General features: G+C 39.5%; 1 protein-coding gene and 1 pseudogene across 1 annotated transcript in view; one reads left to right on the forward strand and one right to left on the reverse strand.

Annotated features, from left to right (window-relative positions):
• Positions 1-9,585, forward strand: part of LOC127410760 (fibrous sheath-interacting protein 1-like) — a 47,732-nt pseudogene extending 38,147 nt beyond the window's left edge.
• The window catches only part of LOC127410690 (thrombospondin-1-like), a 10,406-nt gene continuing 1,171 nt past the window's right edge, over positions 8,888-18,122 (reverse strand). The window contains exons 4-23 of the mRNA XM_051645856.1: positions 17,687-17,762; positions 17,184-17,276; positions 16,989-17,098; positions 16,627-16,752; positions 15,930-16,026; positions 15,383-15,556; positions 15,081-15,257; positions 14,008-14,181; positions 13,780-13,907; positions 13,503-13,655; positions 13,195-13,413; positions 12,996-13,103; positions 12,425-12,584; positions 12,207-12,325; positions 11,666-11,900; positions 11,325-11,552; positions 10,969-11,240; positions 10,784-10,881; positions 10,548-10,687; positions 8,888-10,437 (exon numbers count right to left, since the gene is read on the reverse strand). Coding sequence (XP_051501816.1) covers positions 10,430-10,437; positions 10,548-10,687; positions 10,784-10,881; positions 10,969-11,240; positions 11,325-11,552; positions 11,666-11,900; positions 12,207-12,325; positions 12,425-12,584; positions 12,996-13,103; positions 13,195-13,413; positions 13,503-13,655; positions 13,780-13,907; positions 14,008-14,181; positions 15,081-15,257; positions 15,383-15,556; positions 15,930-16,026; positions 16,627-16,752; positions 16,989-17,098; positions 17,184-17,276; positions 17,687-17,762 — 2,895 coding nt within the window. The 3' untranslated portion in view covers positions 8,888-10,429. The remainder of the gene's footprint in view (positions 10,438-10,547; positions 10,688-10,783; positions 10,882-10,968; positions 11,241-11,324; positions 11,553-11,665; positions 11,901-12,206; positions 12,326-12,424; positions 12,585-12,995; positions 13,104-13,194; positions 13,414-13,502; positions 13,656-13,779; positions 13,908-14,007; positions 14,182-15,080; positions 15,258-15,382; positions 15,557-15,929; positions 16,027-16,626; positions 16,753-16,988; positions 17,099-17,183; positions 17,277-17,686; positions 17,763-18,122) is intronic.

Genomic DNA, 18,122 nt, shown 5'->3' on the forward strand with positions numbered 1-18,122 from the left:
CAGAATCTACATGAGCAGATATTTACACAAAGTATAGTATGCATATAGTAGTGTGTTGTCTTCTTGAGCATCAATGAATGTTTGCACCTTGTGTAATAGTTGTGTATGAGTCCCGCAATTGTCCTAAGTGTCAAAAGCTGGATTTTATATATATATATATATATATATATATATATACAGTACATTAGTGTTGTCACGGTACCAAAATTTCAGTAGTCGGTACCGATACCAGTGAAATTTCAAGGTTCTTGATACCAATTTCAATACCACAGAAATAATGTGCTAATATGATAATGTGCTATTGAACAATAAATACATTAAAAAGATATGTATGTTTCCTTCAAGTGTTTCTAACACTTGTTTGTTTTTAAGCAGGGCCCTACTGAAATCTGTTTTATTTTTTCCCCAAATCCTTTTCTTTTTTCTTATTTTCCCAGAATTCCATGTTTTAAAGTTTCATTTAATTTCATAATCAAAATGGTGTCCAATCAAACATGTTTCCTTGAACTTTTAACTAACCCCAGATAAACAGTTCGCTACATGGCCCAGTGTGATCGTTAAAGTGCAAATGTTGTAATTTAATTACATAAATTATATAAAAATAATGCTTCACAGTGGATTAGTGCTCTGTTCTGTCATCTCTCATACAACGCAATTTATTCTCAATGTCTGTGGAGTTTCCAGCGGTCTGCTTTACACATTTATTTAAAGCTCATGCAGCTTATGTAGACTAAGATTGCAGCATTTCACTGTTTAATAATCACACTGGGACATATCATGATTTTAATTTGATTAGTTGTGCATTTCAGTGTAAAAGGAGTAACAGAGCACATGCTCAAATAAGCGTGTGAGCATTTAAAAGCAGTCATGTGTCAGTAAGATAGTGTGCGGTTACCGGATTGAGTCGGAGCTCAGTACTACCGGTACTGTAGAATCACTGGTCTCGTTACATCTTTTTTATTTTAGTACCGACTTGGTACCGAACTACCGGTACTTTTGACAACACTAATATATATATATATATATATATAAATATCTATCTATCTATCTATCTATCTATCTATCTATATATATATATATATAGATATATGTACAGTTGAAGTCAGAAGTTTACATACACTTAAGTTGAAGTCTTTAAAACTCATTTTTTAACCACTCCACAGTAATTTAATATCAGCAAACTATAGTTTTGGCAAGTCGTTTAGGACATCTACTTTGTGCAACATGAGTAATTTTTCCAACAATTGTTTACAGACTGATTGTTTCACTTTTAATTGACTGAATCACAATTCCAGTGGGTCAGAAGTTTACATACACTAAGTTAACTGTGCCTTTAAGCACAGAAAATTCCAGAAAATGTTGTCAAGCCTTTAGATAATTAGCCAATTAGCTTCTGATAGGAGGTGTACTGAACTGGAGGTGTACCTGTGGATGTATTTTAAGGCCTAACTTCAAACTCAGTGCCTCTTTGCTTGACATCATGGGAAAATCAAAAGAAATCAGTCAAGAAAAAAATTGTAGACCTCCACAAGTCTGGTTCATCCTTGGGAGCAATTTCCAAATGCCTGAAGGTACCACGTTCATCTGTACAAACAATAGTACACAAGTATAAACACCATGGGACCACACAGCCATCATACCACTCAGGAAGGAGATGCATTCTGTCTCCTAGAGATGAACGTAGTTTGGTGCGAAAAGTGCAAATCAATCCCAGAACAACAGCAAAGGACCTTGTGAAGATGCTGGAGGAAACAGGTAGACAAGTATCTATATCCACAGTAAAATGAGCCCTATATCGACATAACCTGAAAGGCTGCTCAGCAAGGAAGAAGTCACTGCTCCAAAACCACCATAAAAAAGCCAGACTACAGTTTGCAAGTGCACATGGGGACAAAGATCTTACTTTCTGGAGAAATGTCCTCTGGTTTGATGAAACAAAATGTCCATAAAGACCATCGTTATGTTTGGAGGAAAAAGGGTGAGGCAAGCTGAAGAACACCATCCCAACCGTGAAGCATGGGGGTGGCAGCATCATGTTGTGGGGGTGCTTTGCTGCAGGAGGGACTGGTGCACTTCACAAAATAGATGGCATCATGAGGAAGGAAAATTATGAGGATATATTGAAGCAACATCTCAAGACATCAGCCAGAAAGTTAAAGCTCGGTCACAAATGGGTCTTCGAAATGGACAATGACTCCAAGCATACCTCCAAAGTTGTGGCAAAATGGCTTAAGGACAACAAAGTCAAGGTATTGGAGTGGCCATCACAAAGCACTGACCTCAGTCCGATATAAAATGTGTGTGCAGAACTGAAAAAGCATGTGCGAGCAAGGAGGTCTACAAACCTGACTCAGTTACAGTTTAAATGTAATTGGCTAGTGTATGTAAACTTCTGACCCACTGGGAATGTGATGAAAGAAATAAAAGCTGAAATAAATCATTCTCTCTACTATTATTCTGACATTTCACATTCTTAAAATAAAGTAGTGATCCTAACTGACCTAAGACAGGGAATGTTTTCTACGATTACATGTCAGGAATTGTGAAAAACTGAGTTTAAATGTATTTGGCTAAAATGTATGCAAACTTCTGACTTCAACTATAAATATATACTGTATATAAAGTGGTGCAGGACTTTTAATTATAAAGAAGCCTGAAATACACAAGGAACTCCTATTTTGAAATGTCTGCACACCCAGTTGTGAACACACTGATGGATGATTCGCTGAGAAAGTGATTCTGATTCAAACTGCTAACCTGAGCTGCTGAGTTCAAACCCTCAGTTCTTTTCGGGTGATTCATGAAAAAGACCTGGTTCAAAAGAGTAATTTGTTCAAGACTCTCTTGCGCTGGGTTTGTTGTTGCGTGCGGTGCAGCGAGCTTGTGGTGTGCACTCTAAAGATGTATTCAATAACTCACAAGATGTTGTCTGATGAAACTGCATATGAAGGCACACAACCCAACTGTCGCCAATGGCGGCTAGATTTTAAATTATTGTCGCAATCAATTATTATGGTCGCATAACAGCCAGATCTAGAGACCAGAATATCACAGAGACTCAAGGGTGCAGGACTCTTTTCACTTGGGACAGTAAAGCTGCCTCCATACCAGTAGACTCCTAGTCAGTGAGACTGTCACACTTACCGATTAAAAACGGAGGGAAGGTGTCACACTTAACGACTGCCTTTGACTTTTCTCAACTCTTCACTGTCACACCCCATTTTCACTGCCAATCAACCTGAAGCTTTTGAATACACAGGTATTTTATAAGGTTCGGTCGGCTTTCGCAAGGTTATATTTTATAACAGACCAAAACTGGGAAATTTAAGTTGTGGTTATTTTTATCTGTCATTAGTTGCTTTTGTATTATTTCTGCATTGAAAAGTACCTGTTCTCACAGTCACGGAGCTCGCTCTCTCTCTTCCTGTGTCTTTTCTGCTGCAATACAAAAGAGGTGATTGTGAAGATGGAGTAACTTTTCCTTGTGAAAGTGTGTGATTGTTTATTTATCCAATCAATGTCAACATGCAGCTTTCAGTGAGTAAAGAAATGCATCCAATGAAAACAGACTGTTGTGACTCATTTATTGCATGAAAAAATCTTGGTGACAGAATCTGAGTGTGATGAAAACATTCACATCAGCTTGATGTCTTATCTGTCTTTCAGTAAAGAAGAAGCTCATTGGTCTCTTGACGAGAGCACAAGACCCCAACACTCAAACGATTAACACCTCCCGCTGAGAGACACTAATGCGCGCTCTGTCTCCCTCTGCCTGGCCGGTGATTATGTTAATGAAACTAACGCCTGAAAATCATTGGAAACATTTTCTAGTGAGACTCTGCCAGGGCTGGATTGGTAATCTGGCATACCGGGCATTTTCCTGGTGGGCCGACGCACTTTGGGGCCGATCAGGGGCGGACTGGCCATTGGGAGAATCGGGTGGGCCGGTGGGCCGATGGGCCGGCCGTGAAACGGGCCGAATGGGCAGCGATAAGCTGAAATGAGCCGCGTTATGCAGAACGGGCCACAAAACGGCACCGCGATATGCCGAAGGGGGCAGCGATATGCAGAAAGGGGCAGCGCACTACAACTTTTGGGCCAGGTTCTATATAAAATCCCGGGCCGATTTCTCTTCCTAGTCCATCCCTGGATGCAGCCTTAAGAAAACATTCAGGAACCACACAGAACACCTAGCAACTGCATAACAACGCCCTGGCAATCACCAATAACACCCTAGCATCATTGCGGCGACATCTGTATAAACATATCAACTCACAACTTGCTCAACGTAACTTTTTTTGTAACTTAAAGCTAAAGAATGTAGAACAGAGAACTAAGGACAGATTTTCACAATAATCTAGTAAATGTTGTTGGAATAGACACTGGATTCGTAGTAGCGTGTTAGTGACCTCAACAGTTTAATTTGTTGGTTATTGTGTCTGTGTGCGCTGATCAAATGAATGCTGAATGACGTAATGGCGTACGGCTGTTTCACCACCAATTCATTTTATTTTCAGTTATCATGGAAACCATTCAGAGTTTTTCTAAAAGATCATGACTGTCAAACTGCAGTGCACTAAAGTGTAAATAAGAGGAAGTGCCTCAGGTGACCTGAGGTTATAGTTGACATCATTGGCATCAGATTCTTCTGTTTATTTAGACTGTATCTGTTTGTGATTACAACCGCTAATGTGTTTACTGAACTACAATGTCCTGTTGTTTGATTTGTGTTTGTGCCACAGTCTTCATTCCCCGCCAACAACAGACCTTATCAAACCAACAACCCGCCTAGATCAGTCTGGATGTTTAGAATTCATTCAGAGTAGCTGCTATTACCAACAAGACCATCCTCGTGTAACTAACCCATCACATACTAGTTTAGCAAACAGATTTCTCGTCGCAGGTCATGTGACGATGATAAAAGATGTTTTGTCAGTGTGTTGTTGAGTTCAACTTCTGTCTTTACGGTCTGCTGGACTGTCTTGGAAAAGAGTTTGAGATGTTTGAGAATCTTTTATAGATTTGCACATGAGGAGCTTTAAGTCATATTAGAGAAGAGAGAGTCAAATGATTAGCAGTTGAATCTAATGCATTAAAAAAAGTCATTTATTATATACAGGAAACAAAAATGGTATGAACTTGTGGTGCTGTTGAAGTTAATGTGTTAATAACACATAAAATATGTTTATTACTGTCATTTTATAAACTTCAGTTTTGCTTGATTAATCTTTCTTACTTTCTTATTTCATTCTTTCACTCGCTCAAATCTTGCTTAAGTGAAATTAATCTCTTAAAGTTCCTCTCATTTCATCCAGTGATGTCACAGAACGTCTAGTCCTGTCGTTTACAGACGTCTTGAGTTCAGCAGGTATTTTAATTGAGAATGATCATTTCTCTTACTGAGAAGCGTCAGTGTATGAAGCTTTCTGTCTCTATAAGTGCTGTTAACAGAAGAGCGTTATTCTTCCTCGGAAATGTTTAGTCTGAAACTCTGAAATTTTATTAACAGTTTTTCAGAGGAATGAAATGTTAAAAGCTTTGAGGAGACTGTTGATGTAAATCAGTGATTAATTATCAGAACTGGTTCAATATACCTCAATATTTTGAGTAAACCTCACCATAATGATGCTGACGTGGTGACATTACATTTTTTAATGTGTTTAATGTCATTTTTCCAATTAGATCACAGACAAAAAATCATCATAATTGACACAAATGAAGATTACAACCACCATCAAAACAGATCAATAAATCGATTCACGGGCAAACAGCCAACCGGTCAATAGATAGAAAGAAAGAAAGCCCGTACAGACATGGTAACAGATGGTTTTAATATACTGTACAGGACACTTGTGTAATTTTGTGTTTAAGAGATGGTTTTGTAAAAGAAGTGTTGTAGATGTAAAATAGATGAATGTTTTCCTTCAGCAGGAGTGATGTGTGTCTGAAAGAGTATTATTCTCTTTTGTTTCTCTCTTGCGCACAAGAGACCGAAAAGCACAATGCTGACATCGATACTTCACATTGATGGACATTGTTGCATTGTATTAGAAACATAATTCTCTGTTGACCTCAGAAATGATCTTTGGAGGAAATATTCAAAGCTTTACAGCAGTTATATTGCTCAGTGGATTGAGAGAGTATTTTTACTCAAACACCCTCAAGAGAACAGATTAAAGATCAGATCCCAGTATAACATACTGTACAGTACCGTAGTGTTCATACAAAAGTCCAGAGTTAGAATACAGGATTAGTTTCACCTTTTATCCATCCGGATCTTGTTTACCGTGACTTAAGAAAACTGATATAGTTTTACTGTCTCTAGAGTAAAGCATTTTAATATGTTTCATGAATAAAGCTGTTTGTGTGTGTGTGGTGTGTGTCTCTCGTGTGTGTGTGTGTGTGTGTGTGTGTGTATGGAATTTATGTAACTGTTTAAATAGGCTAAACGGGTGTGTTCAATAGCACATTGTCATATTAACATATTTATGCTGTGGTACCGAAATCAGTATTGAGAACTGTGAAATTTCACTGGTATCGATAACGACTACTGAAATTTTGGTACCTTGACAACACAAATCCTAAGCTTTATCTCTATACCTAAATCTTATTTGGCCAGACAGTGATTCATCTTTTCTGAAGTGCTAAAATATTGGTGTCCGGGACACCGTGAGTTTTTAAAAGCTTAGCTTAAAGGTGTGCTAGAAACGAATAGTGCTAATAAAAGTTCTTCACTTGAAACGATCTCAATTACTATTACTCATTTTATACTGTTATTTCAGCTGGAATCAAAAGACCTGTCACCCAGGAGGACAAGGAATGGGCACTGGCATCCTTGTCACAACTTGGGCGTTTTACTGGGATGGGGTGGATTTTGAGTCCAGAAACGCCTCAGGTACGACTTCTGTCTTTTGTACTTTGATGTGCCCTCCATGTTACCAGAAACATCACAATTACACTACATTAAATCAGTGACAATTCAGCTACAGTAAAGTCATCCCACACTCAATGGTAATTTCTCATAATTTGAAGCAGGGGTGTCAAACTGGTGTAATGTGTAGTTAAAAACAAACATTAAATAGTTTAGGCCCATGACAAATTCGGATTGGCACGTGATGTAAACTACACAGATATGTATGTAAACCCTTGCAAATCATAGACATCAGACTCTCTGCTTTAATTTAAAGGTATTTTGTATACACTATGTGGCCAAAAGTATGTAGACACCTCACTCAAACCTCATTGACTTTTTTTTTGTTATAAATATCTGAAACTATGTGCTTAACTTAAATTCTAGACTATCCCTATCAAGACGTTTGATGGGCTGCTGACTAGCCCAGGTTATGCCCAAGCTGAGGATAAGGCTCTTCATGTGCTGTCATCACTTGCTGTCACCGATCAGGAGAAGCAGCAGATTGAGGGAGCACAGTTGAGCAATCAAAGAACGCATTATGGTAAGAAAGCGCATTAATTAAAATAAAACTACGGTGGCCCTGAGAGCTCAACGCACTGCAATTTAAGAAAACACATGCAAATAGACAAAACACAAGCAAATTAAGAAAACATCATCAATTTGACAACACATGTGCAGCATTTATAAAACGCACTGCAAATTCAGACCTTGTTGTTATGTGTTGTGCTGTCTGAATTTGCAGTGTGTTTTCTAAATGCTGCACATGTGTTGTCATGTGGCGTCCATGCACAACTCACCACACGCCCCACCGAGATCGAAAACCACATTATAGCGATCACGAGGAGGTTAACCCAACGTGACTCATCCCACCCTAGCAACCGGGCCAATTTGGTTGCTTAGGAGACCTGACTGGAGTCACTCAGCACACCCTGGATTCAAACTTGCGACTCTAGGTGTGGTAGTCAGCGTCAGTACTCGCTGAGATACCCAGAACCCCAATTACTTAAGTTCTTTATTAATCATGTGCACAACAATTACAGTGAAGCAGTCAGTAGCAATGAAAATCTTAAATCTCAGGCTCCCTCCATCAATGCTCAAACGATATGTATAGAAAAGAGAAACACGCAATTTAAAGTAAAAATAAGAATCTAAGACATAAAATAGTGCAGAAGCTAAAATATAGTAATAAAATAGAATATAATACAGTGGTAAGAATATATGGTAGCAGGTGTACAGTAATGATAAACAGGTTGTGCACTGATGTATATGCATAATGAGAACTGGTAAGAACAGGATGCAAACAGGTAACAGGATGTAGACAGTAGTATCATGGGTGTTCTTGCTTGGTTAGAACAAAAACTATAAAACCCACAGCCTATATCAGGGGTGTCCGCAAAGGGCTGGTTTGGCTTTTGCCAGTAGGTGCTAACGTTAGCACCCATTGGCACCAAACTTTGTTTTTCTTCAATTGTTTAAGAACTGTAACTTACCAACTGCAGTTATTTCCTCTTCTCTTTGGATCGCATGGAAAGCGGTAGAATGACAATTGAACAATTGGACGTATGCTTGTAAATGTCCCTGTTGTGCAGCAGCAGTGCGGTCAGTGTGAACAAGATGTAGTTGATTGAGGTGTCATGTTCATATGGACGTGTTACAGCGAATCCAACATTCCCAACATTCCTGACCTTGAAGGTGAGTCAAGTGTTTACTGACAAAAGAACCAAAGTTTTCATTTAAAGAACTTCATTTGAGATAAAACATTTTTTTTTAAACAATTAAAGCTGATATGTTCTATATTTGCTACAGTATCGGATTCATTCAAATCATTGTGCGCATATTATCAAACACAATTTTTTTTGTCTTTTTATTGAGTGGTTTTCTTTGTGAATACCTTATATTTATATTCTTGAAATAAGGCTTTCTGCTTTAACATTTCGACTAAACACACATTGGACACAAACAGCACACTCTGCCATTACAGGAACATGTGTTTGAGCTGATTTTTAATTGTAATTGTAGTCGTAATTGTGGTCAAATGTAATTGTAGTAAATTTGACCACATCACTTCAGTCTTAATAAAAACAAAAGCTTTTTATGTCTTTTATCAGAACTATTTATTGTTCATGTGACTTAAAAAGTGATATGAATAAACAGCACTGTTGTGTGTAAAACTAGTAACAATATTGACATTGAAGCATCCTTAATAATAAAAAAAAGAAGATCAAAACATCCTCATGTCAGTGTGCAAACTGTTTATACAAACACTTTCAATGTCAGGTTACATTTCCTTATAAATTATTTAAATAGCATATATCTACACATATGACATTATTTTAAAATAGATTAAAAATTTAATAATAACTTAAAAAAGGCATCATTCATTCATAAGGCACAAAATATTTATATAAACAACTTTCCATTCACGTTTCACTGGGGCATCCCATCCAAAAAACAAAACAAAAGGATTTTGTATTATTTACAGAATTAAATGCAAGTTTTACTACATACAGTAGCCCAAAAAACAAAACAGAACTTAATTAATGGCAAAAAGATAATTTGTCATTGTTGATTTCAATTGTACAAGAGTGAGGTAATATTTGTATATAAACATATATTGTTGTTCAGATTCATTCATCGCTGTTACACCTGAACTGAAGGAAACTCTCTCTTAAAGATCCAGTTTTTCTATTTGTTTCCTTTTTTCTTTAGTAATTATTGTCATTGAGATGAGTTGTCATAGTTTTGCCCTCTCCACACAATAAACAAGTGAAACTCATTATCTCGGTTATGTCTCAACTTCCTTCTTTAAGAAAACATTTAAAACGGTTCTAAATGATATTTTATGAAAGCTCATTTGTGTATAAATCTCGAGTGGCAAGTCACAAAGGTCCTTCTCGCCCTGAGAAATACTCCACTCTAGAAACATAGTGACAGAAATTACTTTAAAACATGTTTGGTTGTCATTGTCAATGAAACGCTGATTTTAAGGCCGCTGAATGAGGGCAGTAACTCAACTTTTGGACAAAATAATGTCCTGAAGTCCTGACGATCTCAATGACAAATGTCCACACCGAAGTCCACGCATTCACACAAAGTCAAACAGACCATCCTGTGCATCGTCCCTCAACAGTTCCTCCTGTGGGGTCTCAAACCCACCAGAATCGAGGGAAATGTTACTTCAATTTATGAACAGCTCCTTCTTTTCGTGATCAAAGTCCACAGTAGATCTGAGGCATCATTATAAAAGAACTCTTCCCTTTACATTATCTCATGGTAAAACACAAGAACCTGATCTAACGTTGCTTTCTTGTGGGGAATTGAGGAGATAAATTAGACGAGTGTTGACATGTCTCCATTCTCTACGAGTTTCCGTGGTCCTTATTTAGATGGTTTCATTTTCTTGATCTCACCACAGAAGAGAGTTTTATAAGCTCAGTCCCAAACTCACAGCACATTTAAAACAACAGACAATAACAGATAACTGGCACGTCCTTCAGGAAATCTTTGATGAAGCCATTATATATCTGCAGGAAAGTCAAATTAACACTTGTGAGCATTTTGTGTTAAACATACAGCAGCTTTTTCTAGAACAATAACACAACTAGAATCTAAAACAGTGATCCAAATGTTTTACCTCGGCATTCGTATTTGAGGTCTGAGAAGTAAACCATCTCTTGAGAGAATACAAAGAGACCAAGTCTTCCTCCTGCGTATGTCTTGTCGTAGATACTTCCTGAATCAGCCATGACCTTCTTGCCCTCATACATAATAACTCTAAACATCAATCAAAAGATGAAGAGTGAGAAAAATGGGTTTCAGTTTAAGTTGTTGGTTAGAATTGAAGACAAAGGGTTGATCATCCACATTTACCTAATGTGTCCAGTTTTGGGCCTGTGGATCAGGTGCCATCTGTAGGCGGTGTAATCCTTCCAGCCGATGTTCTTCGGGTCGTGCCAGAGGGTTCGCAACTAAAATGTTCCAAACAAATGGTGAGCAAGACATTTCAAATGCCAAACTAGAACTAGGTTTCTCAATCTAGATGAAATGGTACATACTTGTCCCTCAGTGTCTCCTGTGTGCCACAAAGCATTCCTGAGGTGCTCGCCTGGTCCCGTGGTTGAGTTTACTACTTTAATGGACAGGCCAGAGTAACCCTGAGCTTTAGTTGGTGTGTGAGACCAATAAGTCTGTGTGATCTGTTTCCACATCACCACATAGAATCGAGAACTGGACTGGTAGCCAAACACAAAGCCGGCGTAGTCATCGTCACGGTCTGTGTTGATAAAGAACGTGCCACTGAAGTCTACAGAGTTGAACTCATCATAACCTGAAGGGGACAACAGGAAACACATTAAAGATTGGGTGCTTGGCTGTAGTAGAATATATTTAACCGTTGTCTCTGAATACTTACCAACAGCAATGCCTGGATCACAGTTGACAGTCTGCAGAAGTTCTTTACCCTGGTGACGGACAACCCAGTTGGGGTCGATCTGTGAAGTTCCTGTGGGGTCGAGAGGAACCATCTGGAACCTGCGGAAGTCTGTTTCACTGATGGCAAAGTTCTCTGGACAAACATCATAGATATCAGGCACGTTATCCTGGTCGAAGTCATCCTTGCAAGTGTCACCGCGGCCATCACCTGAGCAAGGGAAAAGAGACGTATATTCAGTGTGTGAAAGTTTAATTTTGGGGAACATTTTTTTTTAAAGAAAATGCCTGAACTGAAATCAGCGCAAGTGCTTCTGGCCTCACCGTCGGAATCCAGTTGATCTGGGTTGAAGGCGAGTCGACAGTTGTCTTTGTCATCCGGTACACCATCATTGTCATCGTCATGATCGCAGGCGTCTCCTTTGCCGTCTTTGTCGTGGTCAGCCTGGTTTGCATTGGGGATGTAGGGGCAGTTGTCCAAGTTGTTTTGATGTCCATCCTCATCGATGTCCTGGTTGCTGTCGCACTTGTCTCCAACATTGTCAGAATCGGAGTCAATCTATGGTGCAACATAAATCAATGAAGCTATTGCATAGGCCTTTCTCTTCAATATTCTCTGGATTAAATCTATACCTTCCATTTTACAGTATCTATAACTGAAATTGGAATTGCATTATTACATTCGTAATTGCAAGAAAGTGTTCCTTGTCCTCTGAATTGATGCACAGGCAGAGGTGAAACTTGATGCTACCTTTTAATGGCATGCATGGACAAACTCTTAAATCCAGCAAAGCCTAAATAATGTGTTTTTGGCTGTTCACTCATGTTCTTTGGCATATTAGACTGATTGGTGAGCTAGTCTTACCTGGTCAGGGTTGTGTTCCAATGGACAGTTGTCACAGTGGTCACCGACTCCATCTCGATCAGTATCTCTCTGGTCAATGTTGTACACATATGGGCAGTTGTCTTTCTCATTCAGAATGCCTGGACAACCAATTCACAATGTCATTGGCAACTGCAACCTTACAATGGTTGTTTGTGTTACCATGGTTGCGTTCTGAAAGTTCTTGATGAGTATCTTACCATCGCCATCAATGTCAATGGCACAAGCATCTCCCTCGCCATTGTTGTCGGTGTCAGTCTGCTCTGGATTACTGTCGTATGGGCAGTTATCACATCGGTCACCGACCTGATCGCGGTCGTGGTCATACTGTCTTGGGTTGAAGATGAACGGGCAATTGTCCTGTTTCAAAAACAGAAGATCTAGTCCAGTCAACTATGAAATGATTGGCTAAAGACAGAAAACATCTAGACCCTTTTATTTAAAAAGACATTTGCACATAATAGCAAGCATTAAACAAAATTAATGTTTGAAGTTATATGCCATGGACATGATGGTTTGGGACACAGCTGAGCTGGAATGGTTCTTTTGGCTTTGAGACAGTGTCTGTTTGTTTGCCCAGTCAAATTTTTCCCAAATGTACAAATTGAATTATGGATGTACAACCAAGAGATCCAGAACTGATGAATTCAATTAATTTATTTGCTACTGGCAAAGTCTTTGTCTCTTTTGTTCACTCTGTTCTTTCTTTTTTAATCGGTAGCACTCTGTGATCTCTCAACAGTCTCACAGTAGAATGTGTTTTCGACATACCCCATCATCAGGGATCCCATCGTTGTCATCATCACTGTCACAAGCGTCGCCAGTTCCATCTTTGTCATAGTCTTCTTGACCAGAGTTGGGAAGGTCAGGGCAGTTGTCCTAAAATATGACATGTTATGATGAAGAATATGTAACCTCAACTGTATAACAGGACAGATCTTAAGTATACGTTGAGGAAATGGTTGTGTACCTTCTTGCAGTGGTATGTGGCGTTTTCCACACAATGGAGGTCAGTGTTTGGCCAGCCATCCAGGTCTGAGTCCTCTCCACAGATGTAACCATTCCCAGCGTAACCGGGTTTACATTCACAGCGGTACATGATGTCAGAGAAGATGCCCAGGTAGATGCAGTTGGCATTCTTATTGCAGTCATGACTGCCGTCCTCGCATGGGTTTCTTGGTGTGCAGACCTGGGAGAAGGTAATTTTGATTCAATGATAAACTTCAGCAAGGGAGAAAGAGTAGGGAATTGGGGAATTGGACAAGAGATTAGTCTCACCTGTTTATTGGCAATGGCCTGCTCTGTTCCCCTGCCGAAGGGCTGTGGTCCGGAATATCGTGGTGGGCAGGGCAGACAGTTGTATCCCGGCTCTGTGTTCTCACATTGATGGACTCCATTGAGAACAAAACATGCATCAGGAACTTCTTTGCACTGTTAATATGAAGAAAAAAACCCCCATCAAGAACAGTTCATATGAAAAACAAAACAAAAAAACATTCCAAAACACAGATACCTCCAATGAGGAGTGTCTTGCTTTCTTGCATGACACTCTTACCTCATCAATGTCTTGACAGTTAATTCCATCTCCAGTGAACCCAACCGGACACTCGCCACACTTCCAGGAACCATCAGGGAAGCTGGTGCATTTAGTGCCAGCAAAGCACGGGTTGGAGAGACACCCATCTGTTGATGAATAGCATGGAACGCTATTGTTTAGATAATTTGACAAGAATGACATGAATGTTCAGTCTGATTGTTAATAATGAACCGTTTTATTGCTCACCAATGGGACACGATCGGGCATTGCACAGACGACTTCCTTTAGAGTCACCCAGACAGTCTTTTCCACCATATTTGGGGGCGGGGTTATTGCAGAGACGGTGTCTGCTCTGCAGTCCTCCACCACACGTGACCGAACAAGTGTCCCACAGTGACCAGGGGCCCCAACCTCCATTCACTGCCACACACAGAAAGAGAGGACTGCACTGTCATTTGGGTTTCTGGGTTATGTACTGCAACAAATACTTCAACAATTATACATTTAAATACACTACATGGCCAAAAATATGTGGACACTGGACATCCATATGTGGTTTTTAAATGTTTAATTTCAAAACCATTAGCATTCCAATTGATTTCAAAAGTGTTCAGATGGATTCAGGTCTCAACTTTGTGCAGGACAGTAAAGTTCTACTACACCAGACTCAGTAAGGTCAGAAATACGCTTAATGCAACTTTGCGTACGCAGATACAAGTGCTTGGCCAGTGCATTGCCAACTCGTTGTCTGGTTGAACATACATAACAGTGGCCATTGAGTCTGCATCATTAAATTAGATTAGTTATTACTCAGGTAATTAGCTATAAATATATTGACTGGCTCAGCGATATTCCTTTCAAACTGCTGCTCCACCATGACAACAGTTGACTTAAAATAGAAAACTCATTGAAGAAGAAGACAGTTCACTCTAATGCCCACTATAGCAGCCCTTGTGGCAATGTTGAGAATGCAATGCTTTGTGTTCTGAATTGCAGTCTGACACATTCTTGAATGCTACCACACGATATTGAGCTTGCGCAGCTAGAAGCGCCTGCATTCGTGTACTTGCTTTGAGTGTTTCGTCTTAAATCATTTCATGATGGATCTTCCTGTGTGCACAGGATCTCTGTCATGGTGGAACAGAAAAAGGCCTCCACAAATGGTCTATAACAAGATACTATGACTAGAGAGTCACTGTATAGTGTAGCATAAAGATTTGTCTTCACTGGAATTAGCCAAACCCGATAAGTAGAATGGGTGTCCTTATACCGACCATTTAGCGTATGCAGTGTATAACTTTCCAAAATGACATGCTCACCTGGGCATGGAGCCATCTGGCACATTTCGGTCTGGCGTCCTTCTCCCTGACAGTCTCTGCCGCCCATCTGTGGCGTCGGGGAGTTGCACAGCCGGATACGAGTGATGATGCCCTCGCCACATGTCACTGAGCAGGACGACCAGGGCGACCAGTGACTCCAACCGCCATCCTGCTTGACTGCAGAAACAACAGATCAGAATGAACAGTTAAAGATGTGTTTGATGAGAGGAATGTTAAATGACAGTAACTTATTGTCATTTGTTGACATCAGATCTGTTAGAGTAGTTTGTTGTTGAACTTACAGCGTTTGTCACATTCTTGTGTGTAACAGTCTCTCGTCTGAACCGATGTGCCATCGCAGTTGCTGTTGATTCGGTCACAAGAGCGTCCACGTTGTTGAATTCCTCTGCCGCAGGTCACCGAACAGTGTGTCCATTCAGACCAGGGTGACCAGCCATCTTCTGCATAATCACTCGCTGGAGGAAGAGGATAAAAGAGAAACAACTCAATCATGGGTACTATATGCAGTTAAAGATTATGAGTGATGATTGGTTTAACAACACTGCTGCTCTTAGTTGCGGATTTCAATGACTGTTTTATGACAGGTTTTGCAAGCCTGTAAACCTGAAAGGAATTGTTCACCTAAACAACACAAACATTCCCTCTAACATCTCCTTTCGTGTTCCACAGAAGAAAGAACGCAACATTAATGTGAGTAAATGATGACAGAATGTTCATCTTTTGAGAATTATTCCTTAAAACTCAGAGGTGAACTTGAGGACAGATAGCCCTGAGAAAACAGCCTGTTATCAGTATAATTCTGCAACATTTCAGAAACACTTCACTCACGTGTTCCGCAGCGTGGGCAGCATTCACCGTCTGGGACAGTGGCGTTGGCACAGGGCATGAGCGGGCAGGAGATTTCACGACACACAGTGGCAGAGTTCTGTAAAATGTAATATTTAAGGAACGATTAATTGAAGGGGTCTGACAGCTGGAAACAATGAAGAACTCCAGATGACTGATCTACACAATGAGAGATCTCCACCCCTCTCCTGGCATTACACTTGCCTATTAAAAAAATCTCTGGCTTGGTCAGGAAATCCTATGGTGATGTAAACCGTCACCAAGCCAGCGGGAGATTCTATCAGTTTGGACTGACAAAGTGTTTCAGTGTGGCCAACACAAGGGTGGATCAGTAAACACACACATACACAGAGCAGCTGATGCTCACCAGAAACCAAAGACAGCAGGTGTCACTCACCAATTAAAACATTTTTGAATCTCAGCCATTTAGATAGCATGTGTGCAGACAGACAGAAAGACAGGACTGAGAGAGAGTTTGAATGATTGTCAGCTCCAACAACAGCCTGCTGAACAGATCAGCACACCTGCTCACCAGCAAATGTTTCATTTTAGATGCTGGTGTTCTGGTGTCGAACTTATCCAGTAAAATTAATCGGTCTTTCAGCTGGTGAACAGGATGGCTATGCTGACCAGCACAAAAAAAAAACAAAAAAACACTTTCAGAATGTGAGATATATACCTGGCATGTGCAGTGTGTGCAGCTGTCCACCGTCCACTCGTCTTTGTCTCTGTAAACGATGCCGTTGTGCAAACAAACTCCTCCATGGATTTTAATTTGGGTCTTGATTAAGTTGTTATCCGCTGTCTGGAGTGACGCAAAGAGAAAGCAGTTTTGTTCATAATTAGAAAGGACGTTTGAGTTGCATATGCAGTTTTATTTCATGTCCTCTGAGGCTGATGTAAGTCCAGTGACTGAGGAACAAGTGTTTGGCCTCTGAGAAGAATCAGGGTGGAGATACACACACACATCCACACAGAGAGATGCAATAAAGTGGAATAAAAATGAAAGACAGAAAGCACACAGCTGGATTTGATTCTCACCACTTGACGGAGCTCGTTTGACAGCTGCTTCACCACCACACCGAGTCCCTTGAGCTCCTTAAACATGTTGGCCAGATCTTCACAGGAGAAACCACAGATGTCCTGCAGATCTGAGGAGCAAAATCATTCAGACATTAATTCACGAGTCCATGAGAAGATCTCAAACACATCTAAGACACATGAGGATGATCTGACCTTTAGATTTGTGTCCAGTGTAGTCTGTGCGGATGGCTGGACTCGATCCATTCACAGGATTCTCCAAGGTCATGACATTTGTGATGAAGGTCGCTGTATGGACCATTAACAGACCACAAACATTTAATGTTTTTGCTTTCATTTAAATATATATTATCTGATTTGTTTAATAGATTTAGTTCATTACATAATTCACATACATCCATTTGTGTTGTTTCATAGTTTTGATGGCATTACTAATTCTAAACCATATTAGAACAATAGTAGTGATAAAGTATGAGTAGTTGTGTCCAATGCTTATGAAACTTAACCATGGTTTTACTATAGTAATATTGTAGGAACCATGACTGTTTTAAGCATGGTTAATTTTGTGGTTGCTACTGTTTTACTACAAACACAATGGTTACTGTAGGAAACATTTCACTAGTAGTGTATTGATGTACCGATTATTGATTAATTGAATATATTTGATTTGCAAGCAAACAGAAAGTGTAAATACTCACAACTTTCGCATCCTTTATTGCGTAAAATCGCATCCAGCGTCGTTCCAAAGACAAAACGCACATTCTGGAGGACTCCCTGAAATTATGACATAATCATTAAAAACTAGGTAACACTTTACAATACATTAGTTAACATGGGCTTACAATGAACAATACTTTTACAGCATTTATTAATCTAGGTTAATGTTATTTTCAGCATATACTAATACATGAGTTGTATATGTTAACAGCACTATGAATAACATGAACTAAAAATGAACAATTGTATTTTTATTAACTAACACTAACAAAGATTAATAATGCTGTAAAAACACATAATTCATTATTACTTCATGATAACTAATGCATTAACTAATGTTAACGAATGGAACCTTATTGTAAAGTGTTATTAAAAACTGAGATGCTTTTCCAGACATGAACACACTTTTCCAGCAGC

The sequence above is a fragment of the Myxocyprinus asiaticus genome, chromosome 20, assembly GCF_019703515.2.
Source record: "Myxocyprinus asiaticus isolate MX2 ecotype Aquarium Trade chromosome 20, UBuf_Myxa_2, whole genome shotgun sequence".
NCBI classification, from domain to species: domain Eukaryota; kingdom Metazoa; phylum Chordata; class Actinopteri; order Cypriniformes; family Catostomidae; genus Myxocyprinus; species Myxocyprinus asiaticus.